This window comes from Atractosteus spatula, chromosome 13, assembly GCF_055471065.1.
Source record: "Atractosteus spatula isolate fAtrSpa1 chromosome 13, fAtrSpa1.hap1, whole genome shotgun sequence".
NCBI classification, from domain to species: Eukaryota; Metazoa; Chordata; class Actinopteri; order Semionotiformes; family Lepisosteidae; genus Atractosteus; species Atractosteus spatula.
In genome coordinates, this window is record NC_142718.1 from 32758958 (window position 1) to 32786007 (window position 27050).

General features: G+C 43.2%; 4 protein-coding genes across 5 annotated transcripts; 2 read left to right on the top strand and 2 right to left on the bottom strand.

Annotated features, from left to right (window-relative positions):
- Positions 1–290: 290 nt before the first annotated feature.
- On the bottom strand, positions 291–11690 carry vps16 (VPS16 core subunit of CORVET and HOPS complexes). The gene is made up of 24 exons (XM_088931200.1): positions 11501–11690; positions 10055–10143; positions 9423–9514; positions 9114–9242; positions 8712–8856; positions 8371–8486; positions 8150–8272; positions 7718–7773; positions 7546–7640; positions 7158–7247; positions 6802–6878; positions 6467–6598; positions 5737–5864; positions 4868–4903; positions 4633–4741; positions 4381–4515; positions 3768–3876; positions 3408–3505; positions 3199–3303; positions 2838–2915; positions 1819–1988; positions 1598–1694; positions 1203–1306; positions 291–954 (listed from the first exon to the last, which is right to left on the bottom strand). The coding sequence occupies exons 1-24, from the start codon at positions 11548–11550 to the stop codon at positions 810–812; spliced, it is 2508 nt and encodes an 835-aa protein (XP_088787326.1). The 5' UTR covers positions 11551–11690; the 3' UTR covers positions 291–809.
- A 1885-nt stretch (positions 11691–13575) lies between these two features.
- On the top strand, positions 13576–15369 carry LOC148822094 (uncharacterized). Of its 2 annotated transcripts, none has more exons than XM_088929886.1 (2): positions 13576–13624; positions 14516–15369. In XM_088929886.1, the coding sequence occupies exons 1-2, from the start codon at positions 13577–13579 to the stop codon at positions 15278–15280; spliced, it is 813 nt and encodes a 270-aa protein (XP_088786012.1). In that variant the 5' UTR covers position 13576; the 3' UTR covers positions 15281–15369. The 2 variants fall into 2 exon arrangements, with proteins under 2 accessions (XP_088786012.1, XP_088786013.1); XM_088929887.1 differs by lacking the exon at positions 13576–13624 and adding an exon at positions 14356–14405.
- A 697-nt stretch (positions 15370–16066) lies between these two features.
- On the bottom strand, positions 16067–22245 carry tyw5 (tRNA-yW synthesizing protein 5). The gene is made up of 8 exons (XM_088929885.1): positions 21670–22245; positions 20081–20235; positions 19221–19290; positions 18353–18397; positions 17905–18042; positions 17624–17711; positions 17415–17531; positions 16067–16740 (listed from the first exon to the last, which is right to left on the bottom strand). The coding sequence occupies exons 1-8, from the start codon at positions 21754–21756 to the stop codon at positions 16388–16390; spliced, it is 1053 nt and encodes a 350-aa protein (XP_088786011.1). The 5' UTR covers positions 21757–22245; the 3' UTR covers positions 16067–16387.
- On the top strand, positions 22203–26577 carry maip1 (matrix AAA peptidase interacting protein 1). The gene is made up of 5 exons (XM_088929889.1): positions 22203–22614; positions 23249–23320; positions 23534–23660; positions 24441–24591; positions 24822–26577. The coding sequence occupies exons 1-5, from the start codon at positions 22285–22287 to the stop codon at positions 24898–24900; spliced, it is 759 nt and encodes a 252-aa protein (XP_088786015.1). The 5' UTR covers positions 22203–22284; the 3' UTR covers positions 24901–26577.
- The last annotated feature ends 473 nt before the right edge of the window (positions 26578–27050 follow it).

Below are 27050 nucleotides of genomic sequence, written 5' to 3' on the forward strand. Positions count from 1 at the left end.
ATAAATCAGACTTTGGTTCTCCACTGATACTGCAGCTATATCTTGACTTTTTTCCATTACTGTAACTTCTTTCTTGTTATTACAGGATTCAAATAGCCCTGTGTCTGGAAACTGTTTGAATTTATTCCAAATCACATGTCTCTGAGCAAGTCATTTTAGCCCATTCTGGCAAACCAGGTTCAGCCTGGGTCCAGATCCCATTATCCCCCAGGCCTGATTTCATTACCTGGACTCGGACTCAAGCCTGGCACACCGCCTTGTGTGTGTTAACAGACCACAGACCACAGATGTTGGAACTGAAGTCACAAAGTTTAATTTTATCAACAGCAATTTACACTGAAAAATGCAGCACAGAAATACTGAGGAGAGCAGTTCATTTCACTTCAGACCCTGCAGTCTTTCCTTCTCTGTTTGTGTAGAAGTCAAAGGGTAGTTTTAATGAACATATATGAGTACACATTGTCCATGGGTGCCTTTGTACATGTAAGGTATGCAGGTGTGAATAATTTAAACAAACAGTTGAGAGCTCAACTGGAATTCAGATAAACCAAGGTGAGTGTGGACGTGAATTGTCTGAGGTTAGGCCCTGCTGGCCAAAAAGCACTAGAACCATCGTCCAAAATCTGAAGATGATTTAAATCTCTAGGTGAAGAGGAATTTGTGTGGGGTGGACAGGAGCTCTGTGGAGTGCATGGTCTCTTCTAGGCTAGGCTGGTCCTCGACCTTCCTGGGACTGGCTCTCTCCACAATGGATAAGCTTTCTCTAGGGTGTGCAAGCGCTCTCTGGGCGAAGCCATGTGCTTCAAGGGCTATTTCTTGCTGGCAGTGGTGCGTGCACGGGTGAGGCGGTCCACCAGGCTACGGTCAGCAGAGGGAGGGCAACGGAACAACACCAAGCTAATCTCTCCTTCGCTGCGCCGCTCAATGGCTGCCTCTGCTGCCCCCTCCAGATCCCTAGGAAGACATACAGTAGCAATACATACAGACTCACACTTCTGACAGAAAGAGGCGAACTGCAACACTGTTGCTAAAAGGAGGAGAGAGAGGGAGCCACGCACTGCCCACCCACTCTTTAGGGACAGAAAGATAAAGTGAAGGCAATCACACAGTGACCCCTGTGTTTTAGAACAAAATGGATGCCTACAAATGACATACAGCAAAATAAAGGAGCGTGTAAAGGACAGATGGGCACAGATACTCACCCCACAGCTAGATGTGCCTTCACCTTCTGCTCTGGTGTGACCTTGGAAACATACTTTTTGGCCTCATATTTGTTGTGATGCTTCACACAGATCTCTACAAAGGGCTGAGAAGAAACACCAACTATAACCTACATGAATACTGCAGAAACATGGACCAAACAATGCATATTTTATATGGTGTCAACTTTTCAGTACATCGTATTACGAGTTTAAAAGGCGATCAAGTCAGTCAGAAAACAAATTCAATTTTTTCAACAATTCAACTCAATTCAGTTCTTTGTTCATAGTACTTAAGTATAGGAATTTTATAAATTTCAAACACAACATAGTAAATCATGGAGACGACTGTCCATCTGTCCACAGCTTGTGTCTTCTTATGAGATGTGATATCTTACCAAGTATCCAATGGGAGATTTCTTGCTCCTGGAGAATTTCTCGAGCTCCTCCCAGTCCTCCTTCTCAGCCAGAGCAGAGATCTTCAGCCACCAGTACCTGACAGACACGTGGACAGACAAATACACTGGGTGACAGAGAGTCAGGCAGACCAAGACGGATGCACACACTGTGAGACAGTCAGATTGGCACGCAGAATACCCGCTGCCCTGCCCCACCCCACCTCTTGTCTGGAATGCGGAAGTCCTTGTAAAGCTGTTCCGCTGGCCGGATCCGGCCTTCCATGAGCAGGCTGTGCAGCGTCTCCTGGAGGGAATAATCCATGAAGGACCTGCCAAACTCCTCCTGCATTCGCCGCTGAAATCGCAACAGCCGCATTTGTTCCTCTGTGGCCTGTGAAAATTGGGAGAGGAGAGGGAAAGGTAAAGAGGAAGTGAGGAATTTGCAGGGAAGGACACACAAGGAAAAAAGTGGCAGCAGTAGGTACACAGAAGAACAGGGTGGCAAAGGTGGAAAGGCAACACAGAGATGGCTAGAAGAAGGGCAGATGTGACAGATATACAGAATCAGCTGATACCTGACTTATTGCTTCCATCAGCTAAAGTTGCATTTATCAGGGTTTCAAGGTTGAGAACGAGGAGAAAGGGAAAGCACCTCCAGTGGTCTGAGTTCTAAAAGGTCTCAGTTCTAAAAGAAGCCCCATGCAGGAGGATGTAGATGTGTAGAGACAAAATCAAGGAACTAACGCTCAAGTGGGAGAGTGCATCTTTTCATGGGATTTCTAGCCTACAGCACAATCTGGAGCTCAGCAGACGGTTGTCTGCAAGACTGTTTCTCCCAGCTCACTATGTATCTTACTGGGTACACCACCAGAGTCAACTAATGCACAGATAAAACAACGGTATTCTACTGGTGTTCCAGATGCTCAGTGCAGCCACGATCCATGCACCACACCAAGCAAAACAAACGACTGTGGAACGAAATACATCCTTCAAAACACTTACGATTCCACACTTTGCAAATCACTGAGGAAAGGAGATCACTACTTATAACTTATAATTTAAATAATACAACATGTTATTTTGGCTCCACAGGTAAAATCCTCAACAGCTAAAGTTTAGTTGAAGAACCACTATAGCAAGTAAAACATTGTTCATTGGTAATCAGTGTCTGCATTATACCGTCAACAGTATTTGTAAGAGTGCTCACAATGCCCCAGAGAAGTGAGTTAATTTCGCTCACCTTAGCAGCGAACTCATTCTTGGCCTTGTTGTATTCATCAACTGCACTCTGCAGGGCAGCTAAGCGTGCCTCCAGCGTCTGTAGAGGAGGAACAGAACAGATTGAACAGGCATAAGAATCAATCCACAACCCGCTCTCTTCTCTTTCTCCTCCATGGATCTTATTTAGTCAAGAACCATAGTCCTCTCAAGGTTGTTTAACTGTATGAGAGGTTTTCTTCCTCCCCACATACTACAGATAGGAGAACCATTTCTTACAGTGGTCTATAGGCAATCTTGGTTCCTGATCTTCTGTGCCACATTGTGTGCATTGTTCTCACTATAGCTGTCTCTTCTCTGTGTGTGACAGTGTATATACTCACCCCCTCTCTGTAGCTGGCTCTAACATAGAAGTTTCCCAGCTCCTGATGGTCATCATCCTGGTTGAACAGGTCCTTCAGTGTGTCCTGCTCTTGGTGCTTACAGAACTGAAAGAGAGAATTGGACAAGTTAGTGCTGATGGGGCTTAAACGGCTGATGAATTGTTAGTTCAATACATATCAGTTCAGATATACTGTAACCCCTCACTCACCTGTCTGTACAGACTCAGAGCAACTGGCTGGTTTCTCAGAGTCATGAAGAAGTCTCCACGGTTCATCTCATTTTTCAGATAGGTAACCACAGTGTACACTAAAAGGGGAAAAAAAGATGTCTTATAGACTGCCATTTACACAGAATCCTGACCCAGAATAAATTATGCAGCACCCTCAGCCACCCAACAGGCATGTATACAGTGTTATAGACCTATTCTGCAAGTACAGTGGCTGGCAAAGTTCTGCACATGTTTTTGAAAAAAATCAATAATAAAAAATATTAAGAACTGTGTAGGTGTCCAGGGTATTACAGTGCGATCTGCGAGTGTGTCACAAGCTCATGTGCCAGTATGTCATACCCTGGTCTGTGTCCCCACTCTCAATCGCTTTGCTCAGGGCAAGCAGACTTCTCTTCATTTTCAGCAGAAGGGGCACTTGCTCCCCGGAGCGAGGCTCAAACTCCAAGAGCTAAGAGAGAAGGGAGGGAGGGAGATGAAAGAGAAAGATTCAACATACTCATCAGAGCTCCGTGATGAGAGCAAAGCAGAAGGAGACCCGAAAACTGTCTCTGCAGAAGCCCTCTGATTTGTCCTGTAGGGAGTGACATTTGGCAACTACAGACCGCTAAGATGCTAAGGGTTTGTTAAGAATGTGACTACACCTCCTGTAAAATGTGACTTTGTATGTGTATTAGGTAAGGTACTTCTCTGTCTTACAGGGTCATTTGAAAAGGGGAATCTGAGTTTACATTTGGCTAACACTTTTATCCTTACATTTATACCCATTTATAGATCTGGCCTTCTTCCTAACGAAAGGAAAAGCTTTCTCAAAGATACAACCTAACCAGAGATTTGAAAACTCAACCTTCCAGTTAAATGTCTAGAGCTCTAATTACTACTCCAATTACTACTGAGTGTATGAAATCAGCACTGCTCAGTGTGTATGTTAGCGTGAGAGAGAGTTGGACAGCACCTTGATGGCCAGCTCTGTCCTGCCACATTCATAAGCCCGTGCCGCTATCTCTGAATATGAGATCCCCACTGCATCGCCTAGCTTCTGATTCACAGCCCGTGCAATAACATCATCAGGCTCCTCCTTTTGCTGCACCTGAAACACACAGTCCAGAGAGAGGGAAACATTGCATCTGTACAGAAGCATCAACATCTGGGCTACAAGACTTTGTTCCCACATGTCCATGTACACGTCAGTCAGTATTTTTCTCACCTTGTTGCAGGCCCAGTGTTTCAGCACTCTGCTCACACCCTGGTACTCTGGGATCTTTAGGTAGCGGCAGACCTCTATAGCCAGAGGATAGAGCTTGCGGTACACCAGCCTGCAGGAAACATTAAAAGAGTGGAATCGTATGAAAGAGCCAGAAAGCACTATACTCAAAAACAGCTGCTACCCATACAATGACAATATACAATCCATAGCTGTGCAGGAGTGTCCTCCAACTCACCTGTCTATAAGCACCTGCACCGTCATCTGCTTATACCTGAGAAAGGGGTCAAGGACAACAGGACAGGCACACAGACATGCAGGTTCACTGGTACTCAGTGTAGAGAAAATACAGTTTCTGCAAAACCTAAAGTGAGCTGTTTTTAGCATTATTACACACATATTTACTATATTATCTGAATGCACAATTATGAATTGGTATCACACATATTAACACACTGAAAGACAAGTATAAACACCAAATCAATACAGTGGGCTTTTGCATTTTTGAAAATCTGTTGTTTGATGCTATGTACAGTACTTCACATCACTGGGGTACTGTCTGTTACACAGCCTCATCCTAAATCTAGGAAACAGTATGTTTGTATTTTTGTAGTATATAAAGTTAACATGTAACAAACGCTAGTCTGGTTTCTTATTTATGTCAAGTCCATTTCAATTACAAAGTTTGAGAAAGTTTTAGGGATAGTATTAGTCTATAAAGCAACCTTTCAAGATCCACTGTTAAATCAAGCTATGATCAAATTTGGACAACTTTTTATTATATGGTTTAAAAGAAAATACATTTGCAAATTATTTAAAACACCTACACAATATTCAATTAGCTTTAATGAAAAATAACTGTTTGAGACCTTGGAATTATCTTTAATAGATTACTTATTTAATACAAATGTGTAATCATTTCTAGTTTATTTGGTACTGTGCCTGTGTTCTGTTTCTAATTAGTTATTACTTCATTCAGCATCTATTTCACAGCATTTGATACAGTAAAGAACCGCAGAGCCCATTTGTACAACAAGAATATAGAACTAGAAATCTATTTTCAGATAAACCCAAGATGGACAGACAGAGGAACCCTGTGGAGGATACTGAGGGTGTGTGAGTGGAATGCCCACGGTATAGTCACGCACTGCATTCAGGACCCGCAGCTCTCTGCACATGCTGACGAAGAGATCGGGAGGGAAATTACTGAGGAAACACTTCCCAAAGGATGCGGCCTGAACAGACAGAGAGTAAAGTCAGCACTGAGTTGACACAGTGACTCCGGCCTGCCTCTCCTTGTCCTCTAAAATCTAACACTTAATTCCCAGAGAAACTACCAGAGAGACACAGGTACTGTATGTCAGCACGGTGTTCACATGGTGCTTTCTTCTGCCCACTTCCCCCTGAAACTAACACTTCCTCCACCAAGTACACAGAGTGGGCCCTTGTCACTTTGTGACATGTGATGAGAAAGTGATAGTCAAGAGCTTCCTGTCCCTGAATCCACACTTTCTACAAATCAGACAGTGCGACAGACAAAATCCAATCCACCGATTTGAAACATTTTTGTCTCTTTTTACTTTTCCACTCCCCCTCCGAATGTGTACCTTGTTCTCCATAACTCCTTCTCCTTACCTCCCTCTTTCTATAGGGCCATCGTTTTTCCTCCTCCATTTCAGTCTCTCTCCACATTCCTATATCTCCCTCTGACTTCTACTGTCCTTCTCCTCTGACTCAAGCCCTCTTTCAGCTTGTCTTTCTCACCCTCCTCTCCACACCTCCTTCTCTTGCACTTCCACTTCCTCTTTCTTCCTAGCCCTCCCTCCCACCCTCTCACCCTCAGCAGTGTTTTCTGGGTCTCTGGCTCATGCTCAAAGCCAGCAGCCTCCACGCACTGTCTGACTGCCTCCCCCAGCAGACTTTGTTCCTTTATCTCCCGGAGGTACTCGTCTGCCTTCTGACTCTCCTTCTGCAGAAACAGACACACAGACTCTTGTTACCAAAGACAATGGCATATTTTAACAACAACACACACAAAGGAGCAAGCATGCAAACGGAATCACAAACCATTAATTATGATAAGACATTTAACACATGCATTGAGCAAGACAGAAGAGTGCAGACACTGAAAGAGAAAGACGCATAGAAATACTACAGACAGCCTTTTCTCACCTCGTATTCCTTGTGTGCCTCCAACAGCAGAGCACCAGGGGCCATGGAAGCAATCTTAAAAATCTCCTCACAGGGCCCTGAAACACAAGAGAGCAAAAACCAATGTGAGATGACTGGTCAGCACAGTAGAGTACAGTATGGCACAGTAATTGGTGAAATGGGAAATAAAACAGTAAAGAACAGGACTACTGCACAGTGCAAAACAATACAGCATGAGGTGACAGGACAGTACAAGACAGACGGGTTTGTGAACAATACCACAAGGCACAGAGCAGTGTACTGTAACAGTAGGAAATTATGACATTGTTTGCTGGTTATCCGAGTGTCACCGCAGTTGTGTCAGAATGTGTCCTGACCTGGTACTTCTTGAAGCATCTCATGGTGTGTGCTGTTGATGATTCTGATGCCGTCCAGCTCTGGAATCAGAATCGAATCATCGTCCAAGTGATACCAGTGCCAAAAGTCAAGGACAATGAAAGAGAATGCTGTAGCCCCAAAACTGCCTCAAAACTGTTGTTCTGACCAGCTCGGAGATTCAGGGAAGTACAGACACAAGTACAGACACAAGTCAGACCTTTTGATAAATCATACATCATGACTCCACTCCGTTCATCATATCAATTTTAATCTTCATTGAAGGCATATATTTTGTGCTATTCATCACACATGTTGAATTCTTACTCAAATTACTGCCCAATCCCTCAATCCCTCAACAGGCCTGCCCATCTAAATGCTTTTGGAGAGGATACTGGATGGTCTCATTACACTCTCCAGCCACCAGGAGCAGTCGGTCCCACATCATCACCACTGAAGGCTGCTGGCTCTTGGGCCGGCGACACCTGTGAAGAAAACGTGTTCTGTAAACGCAACAACTGCCAGTAATGTCTGACATATCATCTCACACGCAAACACTTACCAGACCATCTGCTTAGGTGGGGTGCACACCTTGGTGTCCACTTTGCTGAGCTTTTCCTGCAAGAGAAAACGCAGATCCTGAATCTGCCAAAGGAAGTCCCTCATCACACCCCCACTGCTTAGCAATTTTCTCCACACTCCTTTCTCCAAAGAAGTTATTCCCTCTATTTAGAAATTCAAATAATATCTACTGCTCCACTGTTTTTCTCATAGATAAAATCAGGGCTAGCACATACAATATTAAAAGAACATAGATGGTAATCTGCACACAACCACCTGATTGTGCCTTCCCAGACTCCAATCATGTCTGTAGCACATTCACTCCAGTATGTGTAAGAGCTATATACACTAAGCATACCCAATATGCACACTGTGCATTTGGCAACTTAGAGAAGGCAGGTCTGTTTCCTGCATGGTCCCCCTCAACACTCACCTTGAGGTTGGAAGTGCCCATCCACACGTGCCCTGTGTCTGTGTACAAGGCCAGGTATTTATAGCTGAAGGAGACGGCCATCTGAATATAGCTGCTGACCTGAGGGTCAATGCCTGGGGGTGTCTACAAGCAAAAAACATGCATTTACCATGACGGGTAACAATAGACACTACACTGTGATGGTTTGTATATATTTTAACGCGTATATGTGCACATCTCACCACAGCAGTGCAGGATGTGTTGTCCAGTATGTACAGGTCACTACCACTGGCCAGCAGCACCTTGGTCTGTCTGTCCTGAGTTAGCACAGCCCAGCATGAGGGCGCCCCCTGTAGCCCTGCAGGGGACATAAAAAACATTGTCACTGTAATACAAAGACACAGGAACTGGCTCACAGTCAGTCAGGATGTTGAGTGAAACCATTTGTGAACACACAGAAAAACTGATATCCAGAATGTCAGAAATGCAAGGCAGAAACATTTTGAGATACAGACACAATTACAACAAAACAAGCAGGTGGACAGACAGGTTTAAATACACTTGAAAACAATAAGGCCAGTACCTGGGACCTCAGGCAAGCGACGCAGTTTGAGATCATCAATGTTGGTTGCCAGAGTGAACCTGAATGCTCCTGTCAGTATAGCTACCCCTGTCCCATAGGGTGAGTGGAAGACCTTAGCTTCAATCACATGGTTCTGAAGGACTTCCTATGAACAAGAAGATAGAAAGCAAATCAGTGTTTGAGTCTCAGACTCTTGGCTTGAACCACTGATTAATACTCCATGGCTCTGAGCTGTAAGCATAAGCCCAAACACCTTTGCCTTCACCACCTCCCTCTCTCACTTCCAAGACTCTCAGCTCTAAACACTACACCTATAAGCTTTCTTTCTTAATAATTCACAAAATAGGTGTTTATCGTTAAGAGCACATAGCAGTTGATAGCTCTGTGACTGTGAGTACTTACATTGCCCATGCTGAAATGCCTCTTGAATTCACCAAACAGGTCATACAGTAGAACAGAACCATCCTCCTGCACACACAACAGGTCATCGCTGACTGTCCAGCCCAGGGTCACAACTGTGCCACTCTTCCACTGAGAACAGAGATACAGACACTGTCACACGTGTGTACAGCATTCTTCACAATCATACACATTCACAGAAACACAGGTGCACTCCGCAGAAGAGAGTTACAGGGAAATCAAATCTACACAACAACTGCAGAACAAACAGTATGCTGCTGTACAAAGGCAAAGTGTGTCCTGACTGCATACCAAGAAGCTGGCCAGGAGAGAGCCGGATGCAGAGTAGATCTCCAGCTGGGGCCGAGCAGTGGGAGAGCGCTTCTGGTGTCCCTTCAGCAGGGCTGAGAGTGAGGGAGAGAGAGAACAATTTGGGGGTATAGCCTGAACAACCATGCCTTCACATTCTACTGTACATGCATGTTCAATGTGGACTGGAAATGCTTTCTTTAAATGTACTTCTGAATGTCTTTTATTATCTGGGCGAATCTGTTGACGTGATGAAGTGAGGTTCATCCTGAAGTGAATTATTGTTAGAGAAAGCCAGTCACATATGGTGCTTTACCCTAAATGAAAGCACATTTGGACAATTTCCACCATTTTATGTTCAATATCCCATTACCTTGTGCCTTTTGGCATGCAATGGACTTTCTGATATGATTGCTTTTGGAAGCATTTACTGCTGTGACCTTGCCATCCCAGTAAAGCTGCTTTGAACTGAAGCAGGAGAGAAAGAAAGTGAGGCAGCAATGGGGAAGATAAGATATAGAAGGGGAGAGGCAGAGACAGATAGGGGGTGCACAGAGAAACAGGAAGCAGACAAAAGGGGGAAGGAAGAGGGTGGGAATGAAGGAAACTAAAAGAAGGATGTCTAAAATGCTCACCGATAGGACCCCCGTATGGCGCTGCGGCAATCAGACAGTCTCTTAGTCCCTCCTTTAGGCTCCAGCCCATCACATACAGCTCAATCTTCCTGTGACACCAGACAGAACAGATCACATGCTTGCTAGCTGATTCATAGTTCATTAATATCACCAGCCATCTCAAAATGTCAGGAAGAAACCATTATGTAATAGAAGACTGACTACATGGTGAGAAAGTACAAAAGTGCTTCAGTAAGTGAATTTAGAGGGTCATTTCACGAGGCCAGGTTGTACTAGCTCAAAAAAGAATTTAGCCATACCACCAGAGTTAACAACCCTATTCTTACAACAGTGCCATGGGATCTGTAATGACCAAGTAGCAGCTCCTACAGCAACTGGAGATATATGATGGTACTCTGTCTTCAATTCTTAAATTCATGCAGTTTCACTCAAATTTACTTCTTTATTAGTTTATTTTCTCAGATTAATAATTCAACATTCAGTCTTATACAAATTAGTAGGATTTACACTATTATCTACAGCATCCCTGTGTTACAGCACTGAAACACAGAAAAATAGGAAATACAGAAAAAATACAGAAAATAGTAGAAAATACATAATAAAAATAAGCTTTAAAAAGCACTGTCCCCAGTCACTGTACTAGGGCATGGATTGGGGATATTCTGAGATAACAGTGCCACCAACTGGTCCTTGGAAGGCACAAGTAACTGCAATACCCGATAACATAGCGACAGATATGCTATGCTAAAATGACACACAACAAAGCGACGATTGTATAGAACACATCAAGAACAAAGTCAAGCACACACAAGCACTGCAGAATTGTATCTTGTAGTTAACCTTTGTGCATTGTGCAGATTGTGATGGACGGAGCCGTACAGAACGGTGATATCGGTACCATGAATGCGTTTTGAGAAAACTAGACTATTCAAGAGCTTGTCCGAGTGGACAGGTTAAGGGTAAGAAGCACACATTCGCATCTCGATCTTTCTGTCTATCCCTCTTCTTCCTCACGTCTGCCATCGTATTACTGTTAGTACGGATTTGGGAGGCCCGGTTAAGTCTGCAATATTATTATCCACGCAAACATTCAACGGTGCCTTCAAGCAGACAGCTACACACCAACAGCTACTTCACACCAATTGTATCTATTTCTCCAGCTCACTGAAATCAATGAACATTCCTCTTTTCAAAAAGAGGGGTTTGTATGATGTCCAGGTTTATTCGTACTTTTCAGCTAATGGAATTACAGCTAATTCCATTACAAGCAATTAGCTGAGAATGAAAAAAAAATGCGAGAGTTCACGCTACTCCTAATACACTTGTCCTTGTAACTGAATATTGTGCTATATTAACTGCCCGCACAGGCAAAGCAACCCTGCCTATCACATGACCCCCACCGCCCGTCGGTGGTGTCCATCACAGCCCAAATCAGCGACTACACACCTGTAGAAGGCTTCGCCCAGAGGATTCCAGTTCGCGGTGACAAATGCCATTTTCTTCCCTGTACCTAGATCATTAGCAATATGGGTTTGGGGTTATTCCTGCGAAGATGACCACCGGCATTAACGATATTCTATTACCAGCTTCTCTCTCTCTCTCTCTGCATCTTTATTTACTTCCTCTTACTGTTCTCTGCAGCTCATCTCGCTATCGCCATCTGTCGAGTGGAGGACGCAGTACACAAGAGTACAAGGGTTGTATTAACCCGGCTGTACCAGCGCGCTTCCGTATCTAATGCAAGGCGCTCATCTGACCGTTTCTTGAAAGAAGCCGGGGTACTGGCCCCAACAACTCGACAACATGGCTCGGTAGTATGTTATCCTCAAGCTTGGCCTCTACTAAGGACTTGCCTCCAGTTTAAAATTTGAATAAGGTCTCTTGTTTCCTTGAGTACAATTTGTGAAATATCATCAGATCCTAGGGATGTGTTGATCTTGAGAACTTCGTGTACCCCAAGACACTTGTCTCTTCTATATGAATACTACAGTGTGTAATACAGAACTTCGTCTTTCCCGTGCCTGAAGCACGTTGTTGACATCTAGCTTAGTGAATTTCTGATTGAAATACCCATGTAGTACATCACCATTTTCCTTTCATTGCAGTTTCCCATTATCATCCCAGATGTATTTTACTTCATCCTTAATGGTTCTTTTGCTGTTGCAGTACTGAAATTACTTTTTCTTAGAAATTGCTATTGAAAAATAGGTTATTACATCTTCCCTTAATCTGGAAACCACTGGAAGCAAATTTTTTCTATAAATTACTGTTTGTAGTGTATTTGTGCATAATATAGCAATAGTAGTTTTCGATGAGTGTTTTTCAAAATGCTGAGAAACATAATGCATATCCATACTGTTTTTGATTCTGGCTTGCAGGGCAAAATGATGCAGATTGCTTGAAGATTTTTTTTTTTGCAAAAACAAAGCACAATAGCCACAGTACTTGTGACACTGGACCAGATGTCAGAAGAGCACTAAAGCCTAGCAAATAAAGTTCTGTAACACTAAAATGATTTGTTTCTAATTTGAGGTCAAATGATTGGTTCAAAGAGATAAAAATGTAAATTATATTTAGACCCTGTTCCATCTTGTTTGAATGGAAGTGGTTTAGTGGTTCATTAACCTAGGAATTGAAACATTGAAACATTTCTTCACAACTTCACATTTCACATTCCTGTGCAAAAAGAGAGTCAGTATGAATCTAGACAGGAGGAACCTCTAGGGCTACAATCTGTCTGCACATACCTGCTGACACAAGAATCACCACGTTGTCCAGCCAGGCTCCAGCTGTCTTCACACCCCACCAGCTGAAAGACAGAGCGGAAAAGGAAGTAGTGTGGAAGAGATTGGATTAAATCAGAAGACCTTTATTAACCCAAATTTGGCAGTATTGCTTGTTAACCTTCACCAGTAAAAAGAAATGGCACGCGCATAGAAGTACAGAAAAATACAATAAAGACAACATGAAATCCTACAAGACACATCATTACAATACTATAGTGACTGAAAGGGATGAGGAATGAGAGAACTGGGGGGGGGGGCAGAGAGACACTTTTAAACATAAGCTTAAATGGATCATCTCTTATCTAAACTGGTCTTGTTTGTCAAAATGCTCAGTTTGTGGATTTAACCATGCCATTACATCCCCACACAGCCTGCCACCTCTCACGGAGCAAAGCCACCCCTAACTGTGCCATCCAGGCCTTTAGTTACCCCCTCTTACCACCCCTGCAGCTCCGGCCTTTTGACGAACAGCGGGGCAAAATCGTTACTTTCATCCATTATTGATGAGCTGCCAGTAATCCCCCTCCCCCCACTCAGCTCTAGCAAATATTACCTTCTGCTGGGTGCACACACATTCCAGTGCCTCTGATCTGGGGGTGCATGTGATTGGGAAGCCTTCTCCTTTCCTAGAGATGCAGTGAGAGTCAGCACACTCAGTCACTCACTCGGCTTGGCAGAGGCTGCCCGTCTTATCACACTCTCGTTTTTCCGTTTTCGTGGGCTGTAGATCTCCAACATGTATTTACATCAGCGCACAACCTGGACTTCCAGCACTACCAGACAGGTGAGTGAACTCTCAGTGTACACTATATGATCTGCTGCTTTATGAAGCAAAAAATATACTTTTGAAGGAATAGGAAGTTATTGTGATCAGTTACATTAGTGTGTCCAGTGGTACCCTTAATTGTTCATTCTTGGGTGTATACTATATGGTTCTGTAGTCTCTTAATACTATACATTCAATACTTTTAATATAGTGCTGGCTATTAAGTCTTTTGACCAACCTGTCTGCCTACTGATCACCAGCACAAATGATTTTCAATTAGGCTATAAAAAGCTTTCTAGAGCAACTACTATTTTTCGTCAAAAACATACTGTACGTGGTTGTTAATATGATTACAATTCATATTACATTAATACTGTAAGTCCAACTGTCCCTTTCCTGAGATGTTGTATGTTTGCTCTCAGATTGGGTTGTATGTACATTATAAATTTATTTTTCAAGTGTACCTACCATTCAGAGGCATGCTGGAGTGATATGCAAGAAACGTAATCAGGCCAAGAAGACATGCTTTTCTCTTAAAGTGAATTCAAAAGCTTCATATTAGGCTTAATGTAATCAAGACTTTCAATACTGCCGGTGTTGAAGGAGATGAGGATGCAGAGATGGGATTTGCACTTCCTGAAGAACAGCTGGGGAACTACATTAGTAATAGTCTACATCTGTGCTTACCTTTGTCCAGTGTGATGTCTCTCTCTTACAGGCGTGTCAGCAGACCTATTGGCAGGTTGCATGCTGACACTGTTTTTTCCCTGGCTGGTAAGCCGGAGGTGTGTGCAGAGAGGTGAGGTTCTCAGTCTAACAGTGTACAGTCAGCACTGTGTCTTGCACTCTGATCCATTCCGTGTTGCACTCTCTCTGGGAGAAATTCATTTGTACGCTCTCTTCTCTCAGGACATGTTTGCCGCGCTGCTGCTCTTCGTCCTCCTCTCCCTCTGCCCACCTCTGTGCCAGGCGCTCCCCCGGTGCTGCCGCACGCGCCAGTGTCACTGCCGTCTGCTGGAATTGCTGCTGGGCCCTGGCAACCACGCCGCTGGCATCCTGACCCTGGGTCGACGCAGCGCGGGTACCGATGACTTCTACACCCCTCCCACACTGCCCAGCAGTGCACACAAGACCAACGTTGCAAACCCTCATGAGAGACATGTGGGTGTGCCTCTGGCTGGCAGGGTCTATACCAGGCAGACCCCATTTTTTACTGAAAACCCTCTCTCCCTAAGAGCCTCTGGGCATCACTCGAGTATTCTCATAAAGCCCAACGGAAATCATGGTCTTCTAACAAGCAAAGTATTAGATGACAGGCTACTAAAGAACCCCAGAAGCTATCAGGGCATATTCATGACAAAGAATGATAAAACCAGCCTCATAACAACTCTCATTAAAGACCCCAGCCTTCTCTGGCAGCTGGCCCATGACTCCCTATCCAGGGACCACGCAGCAAAGCTCCAGGTGCCTCATCTCAGAATCCTGATTGTCAGCCAACACCACGCCAAAAACAGAGGAACAGAGAGTAAAGCTGGTGGTACCATGCTTACAGTGAGCTCTCTAAGCAGAGGCCTTAACGTGGGGCTGGGAAGGGTAAGACAGAGGGAGGCAGGGGCATGGGAGTTGGCTCTGGGGAGGCAAGGAGTGACAGGGCCCATGTTCTTAAAGGCATGAGCAAGTGAAGTAGGCAGACTAGCTTCCATTTCCTTCTTCTGTCTTGTGGAGGCTGGGGTATGTCTACACCCCTGACAGCTGGTGAAGGCTTTGAAATAATGGGAATTATTCAAACTCCTGGTTTTACCTGGGTATACTGCAGGACCCTAAATGCTTCCCTTCACTTCTGCTAATATCCCAAACCTGGCCTGTGCTAACCACCTCAATGATGCACCCTTGCTCAAACTACTGATCCAATTTAAACTGCTCTAGTTCCATTTCATGAAAAGGTGGAATACTTCACTTTTGTTTAATTAAAAAAAAATGTTATTTATTTTTTATTAAAAAACACCTTATTCATTGTGGATGTCACTTTACCTCAAACCAGCAAGTTCTCCTGCCTCTGCCTCTTTTTTCTCATTTTGATGTTGCCTCCCTCAAACTGATTTGTCTAGTGTGCTGAGAAGTGGGACAGTACTGCCAGTTGCAGCCCTGAAGTGACCAGCAGGTCCAGTGCCAGTACAGTCCCAGTGTATTCCCCTGCTGAGAGCCCTAATACTCTTCTCTCTGGTGCCAGAGGAGTTCTCCTCTACCCCCACCATTACAGAATAGCATGGTGTTACTTTCAAAGCAAAAAAAGAAGCAAGTGATTATTGTATCTATAGTTCAGTATCTGATTTGTACTCTTTTTGTGATTCCTTCAGTCTTTGTAAATCATCTGGGGTACTCCTCCTTGACAGTTATGGCTCTATTTGAGACTGCTTTTATGTGTTTTTTTTCCAGACTGTGTAAAATAAAGACTTGGCCTGACAACAGGATTGTATGCTTCTTATTATTCTTATACAGTTGATGCTTTTTTCCAAAGGGACTTACATCTGTATACATTTATACAGCTGAACAGCCACAAATGTGCACATAAAAACATGGCTGCATCTGGTAACATGATCTCATGCATCATGCAGAGCTTGATTTAGATAGTCATACAGAGTGACCGTGTTTTTATATCTCCTCGTGGCTTTATTGTGCCAAACCTAAACCTCCCCTAAATCAAAATATGTGCACAGGACACAAAGAAAACCCCTCCAAAACTAACATTCAGTAAGTAAACAGCTGAAGTCAAACAAAACCTCACTGTTTGTCCGGAAGAGAGAGAGTGCTGTTTGGAGCTGTAGTCTTATGGTCTTCTGCCATTCCATCTGCATCAGAGCCCTGTTCCTTGGGCACCTTTGATGGCTGGGGGTTAAAAGCACGGCTCTGTATGTGAAGCACCATCCGCCGGGCATAGAAGTCCCGATATTCTGGCGGCAACTCTTCCAGGGTCCGTAAAGCACGCTCTAACACTTGCATTGCCCGCGATGCCGCCACTGGGTCTTTGTTCCCATAGGGGTCGTTTTTGTCATAACACTCTGGTGGGAGGTGCCTCCAAAACACATTGACACCTACCCCAAATTCCAGAGCCAAGGTGTTGTGGAACCACAGAGCTGTAAGAGGGAGCAAGTGTCAAAAATTATATAGATATGAAACTGAAGATATGTTTGCAGTGAAGTTCATATTCCGTGCAAAGGTGTGAGATGTTACTATTGACTGCACTAATCTGCCATCTGAACATCTCAGAGTTTTACCATGCAAGTATTACTGCAGTGCCCCTGCAGGTTGTCCACCAAAAAGCAGCTTGGAATCAGTTCAGATGAGGTACTGTCTCTCACACACACCAATTTCTTTCTTTTAAAGTTGTGTTTTTTCTAGCAGTTTAAGGTAACAACACATGTAGCAGAAGAGTTACTACAGCTAAAGTTATTCAAATATATGGTATTGGGATGTAGCCTGATTATGATTGCCAATTGTGCCAAAAACACTGCAGAGATAACGCACCCTACCAAACCCATGAGAATGTGGAGGACAGAGTCACTGTGCTGGTGGTTGAATCCCATCATCTCAGTTTGTATTCTTTACAAGTAGAATAGATAAACATCAAAGCTCTGTTATACCAATCTCTCTTTTAGCCCCCATCACCAGTATTGACAACTCCCCACAATGTTGAATTCAGTTTTCCGCCAATTCTAGAACAAGACAGCATTTCTTCTAAGGTCTTCTAACACAACCCCAGACCTAAACTATCTCCCCAGAGCCTCTGGCACTCAACAGACTTCAGTACCTGGGATGAACAGCAGGTCTCCTGGCTCCAGGATGCACTCGTGACGCTGAGCTTTCACAAATCCCGGATACTGGCCTAGATCAGGATTGTCAATGTCCAGAACTTCAGACTTGTCACCTCGGAGACAGACACACAGACAAAAGCACAGTAATAACCTTAGTGTTTATTACAGCATGTTACAGCATCACAATGAGGACCTCCACCCTCACCTGATAGATAGAGGTGCTGTGCATCTTGGGGGCTGAAGAGAACAACACGCTTCCTCCCAGTGACTTGGGCCAGGAGGTTATCCATCACCTACAGAGCAGGAGGGAAAGAGACAGAAAGTGGACATAATGTGAGTGTGGGGACAGAAGAAGGTTCCCCCAGAGCAGACTGCCCAAAACATCAGATGTGCACCTCTGCTCTTAACTCCTCTACCATTCCTCTCTTGCCCTTTATCCCTTCCCCCCATCTTTCTGTTCTGTGTGTTCCACCATCCCTCTCTCACATCATAGTGTGTCCACAGCTGCAGTCCCTGGGAACTGATCCTGAATACACTTGAAAAGAATCGCTCTGCCTCAAAGAACTCTGGGATACAGAAGTCCTCTGCCAGGCCAGGGAACTGCTTCCGGATGTCAGCTGCTTCCTAGGAGAAAGACAGAGGAAAATAAAAGACAGAAAAATAGTAGGAGAGAGAGAGTAAATGAAAAAAGGAACAGGCAAAGGGAGAACTGTCAATGTAGTATGAGCTGTCTGTCTGTCGAGAGCCCCCAACAACAGGAAGAGTGAATGAAAAAAAGGCAAAAATGAGTGTAGAGCAAATGGGAGAAAAAGAGGAAAATATGAAAAGCAAGGGGATGAAATGAGAGAACGAGACAGATGTTACGACACAGAATCCTTGTAGCTATTCCAGTTAAAGGCACAGAGGAAGACAGACACTAACCCAGACTACTCACCCTGCGAGGGTCCTGTCCCAGTGATCGCAGGTAGTAGCTCTCCTCCTGTAAAGACAGAGACAGAGGTAGCCAGGGCCATTTTGAGAAATACCAGAGGGGTGTCTGGTTACTTTACAATGTAACTAAGTCCTATTTGCATAAGACTCATTATTTTAAAACTGTTACTTCTCAACACACATGCTTCTACTGGTGTTACCATCTTACCAGAAGTAGGCATGGTCTCCTGTCCCGTTTACTAAAGAAACACTTCACTGACATGACAGGGAACACAATACTTTGTGAATATTTGGGAGAGCAGAAGTAAAAAGGTAAGATGAAAGAAAGAAATGGAGGGAGAGACAAGTGGTAGGAAAAGGGGGGGATTACAATAAGTGGGGTTTGGTGCCAGAATTAGCCCTACCCCCCGCCAATTAATCCCAATTACAGAGGCTTAGCCAGGTTAATTAGGTATGATTCAGTCCACTTGCTAAGCATTCACCTTTGTTAGGGAGAGATGAAAGACCACAAGCAGTCAGGGGGCATTGCCCTTTCCTATTGCTCCCCCCTGCTGGTAGGGCTACAGAGCTCTGAAAAACAGGACTGTCAGTAAACACACATGCACACAACACCACATCCACATACACTCTTGCACCCTGATAGACAGGAGAGCTACTTCTGAACAAGGCTAAGGGGTTGCAGTGAGACTGAAGTGGTAAAAATATAGGGATCATTATAACAGCACATGAATGGTCCTGTTGCACTGGGACATCAGAAATAGAACAGAACTGTGAGAGTTTAGATAGATTAACTACCAAACAGGCCATAAAGGCTGAATGGTCACCTTTCATTAATAAATGTTCTAATATTCCTATGAATGCTGGAGACCTACCTCAGAAATGAAGTACTCAGAGTGCCTCTCCTCTGCTGCTCTTTTGACAAACACTGAGAAGGGTAATGACCTGCAGGAGCACACGAATCATTGACTGAACACTCTCACAGGCTCTGAATAACTCACACTGAGATCAGGGACAGAATCTTCTCAAGAGACCTCTGAGATGTGCTCCGTAGAAACAGTACAAGTGTAGCAGACTGGCCTAGGAGTCTACACTGCTGTCTGTGTGAGGCACTGTGAGGACCATGGCAGGAGGCTAAAACAGTTGATTTTGAAGTTAACTTACAGGTACTAAAAGTATATAGCATGTGTCTCTTGGCATTCACCTGTAACTGCTCTCTCAGAAATACTCTTGATGTTTTTGAACTTGCCTGTATATTCTATGAAAAATGATTGTCTGCAGGTGTTAAAACGTCCATTTTGGTACTGCTATTCTGATTGTAATTTACAGTACATTTAGCAGGAGATTTTTGGTTTAATGCTATATGTTGACATTGACAACATGACTAAAACACAAGTGAAGCAGTTCACCTATTCATAAAATGGAACTAGTGCAGTTTGAATTGGATCAGTAGTTAGGGCAGGGGTGCAGCATAGAAGTGGTAAATAAGGTTTTTACTGGGTTATTTGTGAGAGTATTGGGAAATATAGGACTTGGTTATTTGCTGAAGTTCCATCTGTGCTCTTGGGTCCTACAGAGGGTTCAGTATAGCCCCAATACCCTGATTTTTCAAATGATGAGGTCTGCAGAAGCCTGCCAGCTGGGGATAGACAGCAATGTTACAGACTGGCCTCTGCACATCTATATGTGTGAGGCATTATGAGGATCAATATAGTTGTATACAATAACCAGATACCTGTACAGGAAATTCTTGCGTAAGAAATCCATCTGTGGCACAGGTGACACATGAATCTTCACTTCAGTAGTCCCTCCTTTTTCACTGAGGTAATCCACAGTCCACCTTTCAGTGCAGGGCCCCAGGGATATACCTCTCAATACTGCAGGAGTCCTCTGGAAGACAATCACAGTACAACAAAATCAACACATAGCATTAAAGGGACAAAAGGCTGTTTCTTAAAGCATTCCAGGAAGTCAGCTTCAACTAAATCTGGGTATTTTGTTTATGGCAAATACAATTCTTTGAGTAAACAAAGTCCCTCTTATTTCCAGTAATTAAGTCACCTGTTCCTTTTATCTACCTGTAACGCAGAATTCTCACCACATTGTTGAGTATGATGCATAGGGTCCTGGATTTACTTTATCAGTATTTCTGGGGTTTCAGAAGGATTGCTTAGCTTTATGTTCTACAATTTCACAAGATATCAAAGCGTCTAGACTCTGCATCAAGGCAACAACAAATCACAGTATAAATTCTTTCCAGAAATGATTTGCTTCTATAGTTCTACTACCATAAAGACAGAATTGTGTTTTGCAGGTGTTTAAACAGTGCTGGTTGGGACATTAATTCTTTTTCTATTTCCTTTGTTGCTGTTGCAGCATTTGCTAATGTCCCTAATTTTTTAATTATATATAATTTTAAATTGAGTATATATACTAAAGGAAGAACCGTCAGTCTAAACAGTTCAGTATATCTCATATATAATATTCGAGGTTTCGCCCCTTTATGTTTTTGGTACATTAGTTAGTTCTCGTTTAATGAACATATGCTAAATTTGATATTTTAAGTATTTACATGATTATTCTTTTTAGCGGAGCTTTATCAAAAGCCTCGTGGATATCTCAACTATATTCCCACCTACACTGTACTGGCATCTACTACCACGTTTGCTTCTTCACACAACACTTATACAACACACAGGTTGCGATGTATGTTTTCAAAATACAACGTTCTCACCTACTGTACCATACTATAACGGTATTACAGTAAATAACGTGTTTTCATAACGTATAAGTAACTAAAAGCAGCAAGACCGCGGATTTTAGTTACCTGTACTTAGGCCCCTTTTTTATAAGGCTGACTATATCCACTCTTCAGTGCCAGAGATTAAAATCAGAACCGTGTTGCTTTAGAGATTAGAGTGAATGCTACCACATGGTAATTATTTAGTTCTCCTTTGCTTTATATCCCTGTAACAAATTCATCATCACATCTGTAAGACGACACAACATTCGAAAAGTTGTTGTTTTTTCTTTCTATAGTCTTTTCAGCGTCGAATTAACCTCTACTTGGTTCACTGCGTGTTTAAGATAGACTCTGGTGCCACATGAGCTGTTCCGTGACTGGTGCAGACCGGTAAGAGAATAAGTTGTTTTACTGTTTTTAAGTGCATGTTCGACAAGGATGAAGGTCGCGAAAACCTTCGATCGTTCCCCTTAACTATTATAAAGTGTGTCCAGCAACAGCTATCAATGTTGCCGTTTACTGCTGATACCTCAATGTTAACCGACACCCACCACCTTAGTTTTGTACAGTGCTTTTCTTACCAAAGGGTGAATATCCTGCAGAAATCGATCCTTGTTAATGCCGGTGTATATGGGCACGGGCACTTTCTTCTGACACTGACAGTCCATGAGCAAATATCACATCGACTAGCTACTGTCCCTGTGTAAGATTTCTGCTGGCGAAGTGTGGATAACTCTCGCCGGAGCGACCCATAACCCAAACCATAGATATCTGTGCTCACAGCATCACGATAAACATTACACTTTGTTCCCACGTTTGACGTCCGCCCGAAGCAAGGATTTTTCTGTATCATTACTTTGAAAAAATCTCTAGTATGACTCCTGATGGCGAAGTTAACGTACACGACTGTGACCGTTTCACACTGATGATTTTATGTCATAGCTCTTTATGATCATGTATGATCTGATTAATATTATATCTAACACTTTTACTTGGGAATAACCTTTAAAAGTTTTAGTCCACAATTAAAGTGAAGCCTAAATCCATTGTCTAATGTAAGTTTGAACGACACCTTCCACAGGTGATGGGTTAAGAACATAAGCTTAAATTTAGTGAAAAAATATTTTGTAGAAAGTGTGTTTCCAGACGGAGGCTATAAGGAGACGGACTGCGAGGGGCATAGGGGGAGGGATAAGATGGCGCTGCCCGTGATGCGGAGTTGGACGTATTGGGCCCCCGGGCAGCTGGTGTCTCTCTGCCGTCGTGGTATCGGCTGCGTGAAGCTGACCGGAATTTCAGCAGTCCACCCTCCACCTATCTTCCCACATCGTCCTGCGACGCTCGTTAGCTGTAGGCTGTTCAGCTCAGAGCGGGAAGGCCCGTCGCACAGGCCAAATAAGAAGGTGTTAGTGGTCGGTATCCCGAACCCGTTCATATGGTTCCGAACTCGTATTTACTACTTTCTGATCCGGGCGTACTTTGACAAGGAATTCAACATACAGGAGTTCACGGACGGAGCCAAGCAGGTAGGAGCTGGTCCCAATTGTGAATTCTGGAAGTCGGTGACAGGTTGTTAAACCAGTGGTCCTTACGAACTGCCCTATTTGTCTCCAGAAACAAAGCTGCAGTTTCATTTCACCGAGTAACATCAGCGCTATTGCACATCTCTCTGACGGTGACCATGCTTGATTTGTTCACCAGCAGTTTTGTTGGTAATAGTTAAGATCACTTTATTGGCCATAAACAATTCTTGTATTAGGAATTTGTCTTTTTGCATACCTCAGCTTGCTCTCCATGAGACACACAGACAGGGAGAGAAACTTGGGGTCAGAGCACAGGGTCAGCCATTTGTACGGCGCCCCTGGAGCAGTTGGGGTTAAGGGCCTTGCTCAGGGGCCCAATGGAGTAGAATTCTTCTGCAAGCCACAGGATACAAACCAGCAACCTTCCAGCCACAGGCTCAGATCCTTAGCCACAGAGCCACCGTACCACCACTAGCCTTATGTATAGTTGTAGTTTTCAGTTGAGTTTTTCTTTTTAACTAGAAATTCTTATTGAATGAGATATAGGGAGATGGGGTTGTTCAGTTGGAAAATCCTGAAAACCTCTAGGCTGAGGGATATGTTTGTCGGCCTGTGTGATGGTATTGTGTTTTTCTAGGCATTTTCCCATGTCTCCAGGCTTCTGTCCCACTGTAAGTTTGATGCCCTGGAAGGATTGGTGGCAAGGGATGTAAGTATCTGTTCTCTCATGCAGTTTTCCTGAAATATATTGGATCTAAAAATTGTTGCCTTTAAATGCTGTGCACCCTGACAACAGTGCTTAATTCTGTTTCATGTTATTATTAATATTGCAGGTGATGCTTTGTTAATATAACATTTTAATGTACAATTTAAATAGCCAGATTCACTTGCTGATGTTAGCTGTGTCTATATTCCCAATCAGTTGTTGGAAAAGCTGCAAGACAAGTGCTCCCTCCTCCCTCTGAGCCACAAGCAGGCACTGGCTGCAGAACCTGATGACATCATGTACCTCACCCCTGGAGACGTTGGCATTTACTATGATGACAATGGTGAGTGGAGTCCTCTAGTGGAGGTGGCTGGTATTGCAGCAATCCCTTACAGACCTCTTTCGAATTTAAAGGTGTACCGTTACATGTTCCAGTATTTATAGGTACTGACTTATCTTGTCTATGCAGCACATTTCCAATTAAAATGGATCTACACTTGTTTCAAACAAATTGGCATATTACACATTTCTGTCTAGCACCTGCTGAGTCCAAACTAATGCAGTCATTGTCAGTAGTGCCATTAAATAGATCAGCTATTTTGCAGATATATTGCATGCAAATGAAGTAGCAGACTGCTAAACCAAAGGACAAAATATAGCATGTCAAGTCTGAGATGGTAGTCAGTTTATAAGTGGACAGTCCAGTTCAGGAGCACATTCCGATTGTTGTGCAAAATGTGCCCTGGCTTGGGGCATCTGTTTTAGGCAGATCACGCAAACATTCACTTGCATTGTTACAGCTGCTCTTATTTCCTTCCAACTCCCAAAGCCATTCTGGTTAAATTTGACTAGTTTTCCTGCTGGGTTTCAATGGTATTTTATACTGCGGGTGTTTCCTGTGCAACCATTACTGGCTGTTGAACAGTAGAGAAATAGAATTATAGAAACTCAGTGGGCTGAATGGTCTCACTTGTTCTCCAATCAGTATCAGCTATCCTATGGCTCCGGTTTTGGAAGAATGTGTTAGGAAATGCTTTATGCGTGGCACTACTTTCTATCTAAAAGCAATCCAATCAAGACTTGTGGTTATGTCCATAGTGCCCTGATTTTCTCTTTCTTCCAGGGCGAAAGTTTGTCAGTATCCTGATGCGATTCTGGTACCTGACAAATGCTCGGCTGCCCGAGGAGACTCCTGAGGGAACCCGTGTCTTCCAGGTGGCCTTTGGGGAAGAAAGTGGGCAAGAGACAAAGCAATTGCTCACAGCCAATTATGAGTGAGTATAGCAGGGGGAAAGGTGTGTGTAGAGGGGAGGGGCTCATGTATATGAGATGTGGGATTTGGTATTGAAGGGTGAATCTTGACCATGCCTGGATTGTGGTTGTCAGACTAGATTTCATGACATCTCTTCAAACAAGAGCATGTGATTGGCAGGGCACTGTTATAATGAAAATCAGCTTTTTATTTGTATTACTGTATCTGTCATTCACTGTGTGTGTCTGGCAGGTTCCAGAGGGAATTCACTCAGGGAGTGCAGCCTGACTGGACCATCACAAGGATAGAGCACTCCAAACTACTGGACTAAATGATGCAGTGAGGGGGGCCCCAAAGAAGGTTGGGGATATCTCTGCACCTCTAACATAAACAGTTGCCATGGGGCCCCACACTGCGATACACCTCAGTGCTTTGAGCCTTCCATAGCCAGTGCTGTGTTTCTAATGGGGTATCCAACAGTATTCCTCCATCCAACAATGGATCAGGCCTCGGCTGCTTACTGCTGGAGGAGACAGTGTTCTGTGCTGTTGCATTTGCAACCTCTTTCCACTAACTTTAACGGTCATCTGTACTATTTAAGAAACTGACACTGGCCTCTTCAGGCAGATTTCAACCGGTTTGGTTACAGTTATTACATTGTTCTGGTTTAGCAGAAGATAAATGGATAATGTTAAACACTGCTTTTCGATGGACTCTGGTATCTGAGCAGTAAAGGCCAGCATTTACTTTAGAGCAAATTTCATGCTCCCAACCACAACTGAAACAGTTGCAGAGGGCTAGCTTGGGAAGTAGGGAAATATTGTACATTATGTGGACAGGTGTCTCCGCCATTAGTTTGTTTATATTTTTCACTATACTGAATAATTGTTTCAACAATTTTATGGAAATTATGGTACTTTTTAAAATGTACATTATAATTAGTATTTATGTCCCTAAAGTATCATGTAAATGCAGTGTTTGGAAGTTTGGTGGGGTTTCCTTGAGTTAGTCAATCAGATTGCACTACACTACCGAAGCACCTTCCTTCTTCTGGTAGCTGGAGACAGATTCAGGACTGCTGATGGGGGGAAAAGGAATGAAACAGTGCAAATTCCCAACTGAAGTGTAAAATATACATACAGATTGTCTGAAATAAACTTGTTTTGACTTATACATCTGATGGAGTCTGAATATGGTATAGGCAGAGCTGGTTTTCCATAGCTGGCAGGACATTTCCTAATGAGAAACTACAGGTAGTCCTCATCAGGGCTCTAACAAGTCCCTGGGGACTGTGGAAAGTGGTCTGGGACCAAGGTTTGGCTAAGAATAAGGGTGAGCAATAGGAACACAGCTGGGTCATAGTTTGGGGTGTGGATTTGAGTTTGCATGATGGGTGGGATTTGGATTAATACTAAGTTGAGGTGGGGCGTTTGAATTAGGAGTAGAACTAGTTTTATGGCTGGAATCAGGAAATTGTTTGGAGCCATGGAGTTCGAGTTTTAGTAAAAGGTTAGGATGTAGGGGTTAGGGGCATAGTTTTCAGTTGTGCTCATAGAACAAAGTCTTCTTTGTAAGATGAGAGTTAGTGATGCTAGAAGTTGGTCCCAGAATAATCTGAAACCCCGAGGAGGGCCTGTAGTAGATTTTTCTCTGCTGTCCCCAGTGGTCAGTGACTTGTTTGCCACTCTTTCTCTGGAACTGTACAGAGACCCCTGCTGTGTGAATGGACAGGAGGGCCAGTTGCTCCTGTGACAATAATAAATATGCAGTAGGTACACACAAACATGAATTATTTAATCTTTGTATTGATTTTTTAATGTCCAATTCCAAATAAATGACAGAGCTGTAAAGGACACTCTAATGGTTGATGTTTAATTTTTAATATACACTGAAGAAAAACATTTTCTAGTTAAATTTGGAGACTATTCTTTGAACAAAGATTTAAATAAATGTCATCTTTTGTATAATGCATCTATTAAAATAAACTTGAGTTTCTTGTTTGCTGTGCTTTTTGAATTTTACCAAGTTATTTCCTATATAGTCCCAGATGGAAAATTTGCTTTGTGGGCAGATAAAATACATAATGCAATACATTTAACACAATAAGAACACATAAGAAACATACATGTATGACGAACAGTATTGTAAAATTACAATCAATTGTCCAAGTAAGGATTTGATTTAATTTTATTACTTCTAATGAAAATGTGTATTGTACATTATATTCTAGATACAATATCTCAATGATAAAACATACAGAATTACCTGGCATGTAGTTAATTTTATACAAAGGAACAAGTAATAGGCTTATTCCATGCTGAGAAGAGAGAAAACACAACGTTTCAGCTGTGAATCCTTATGGTGTGAGAGGTGTTAATTTTATACTCTTGACTGACATCTACAGTGGAATTAGAATTAGACTTGTGTGTCGCTTATTTCCCCCTTTATGATATTTACACAAGCTAAATAATCGCAATTAGC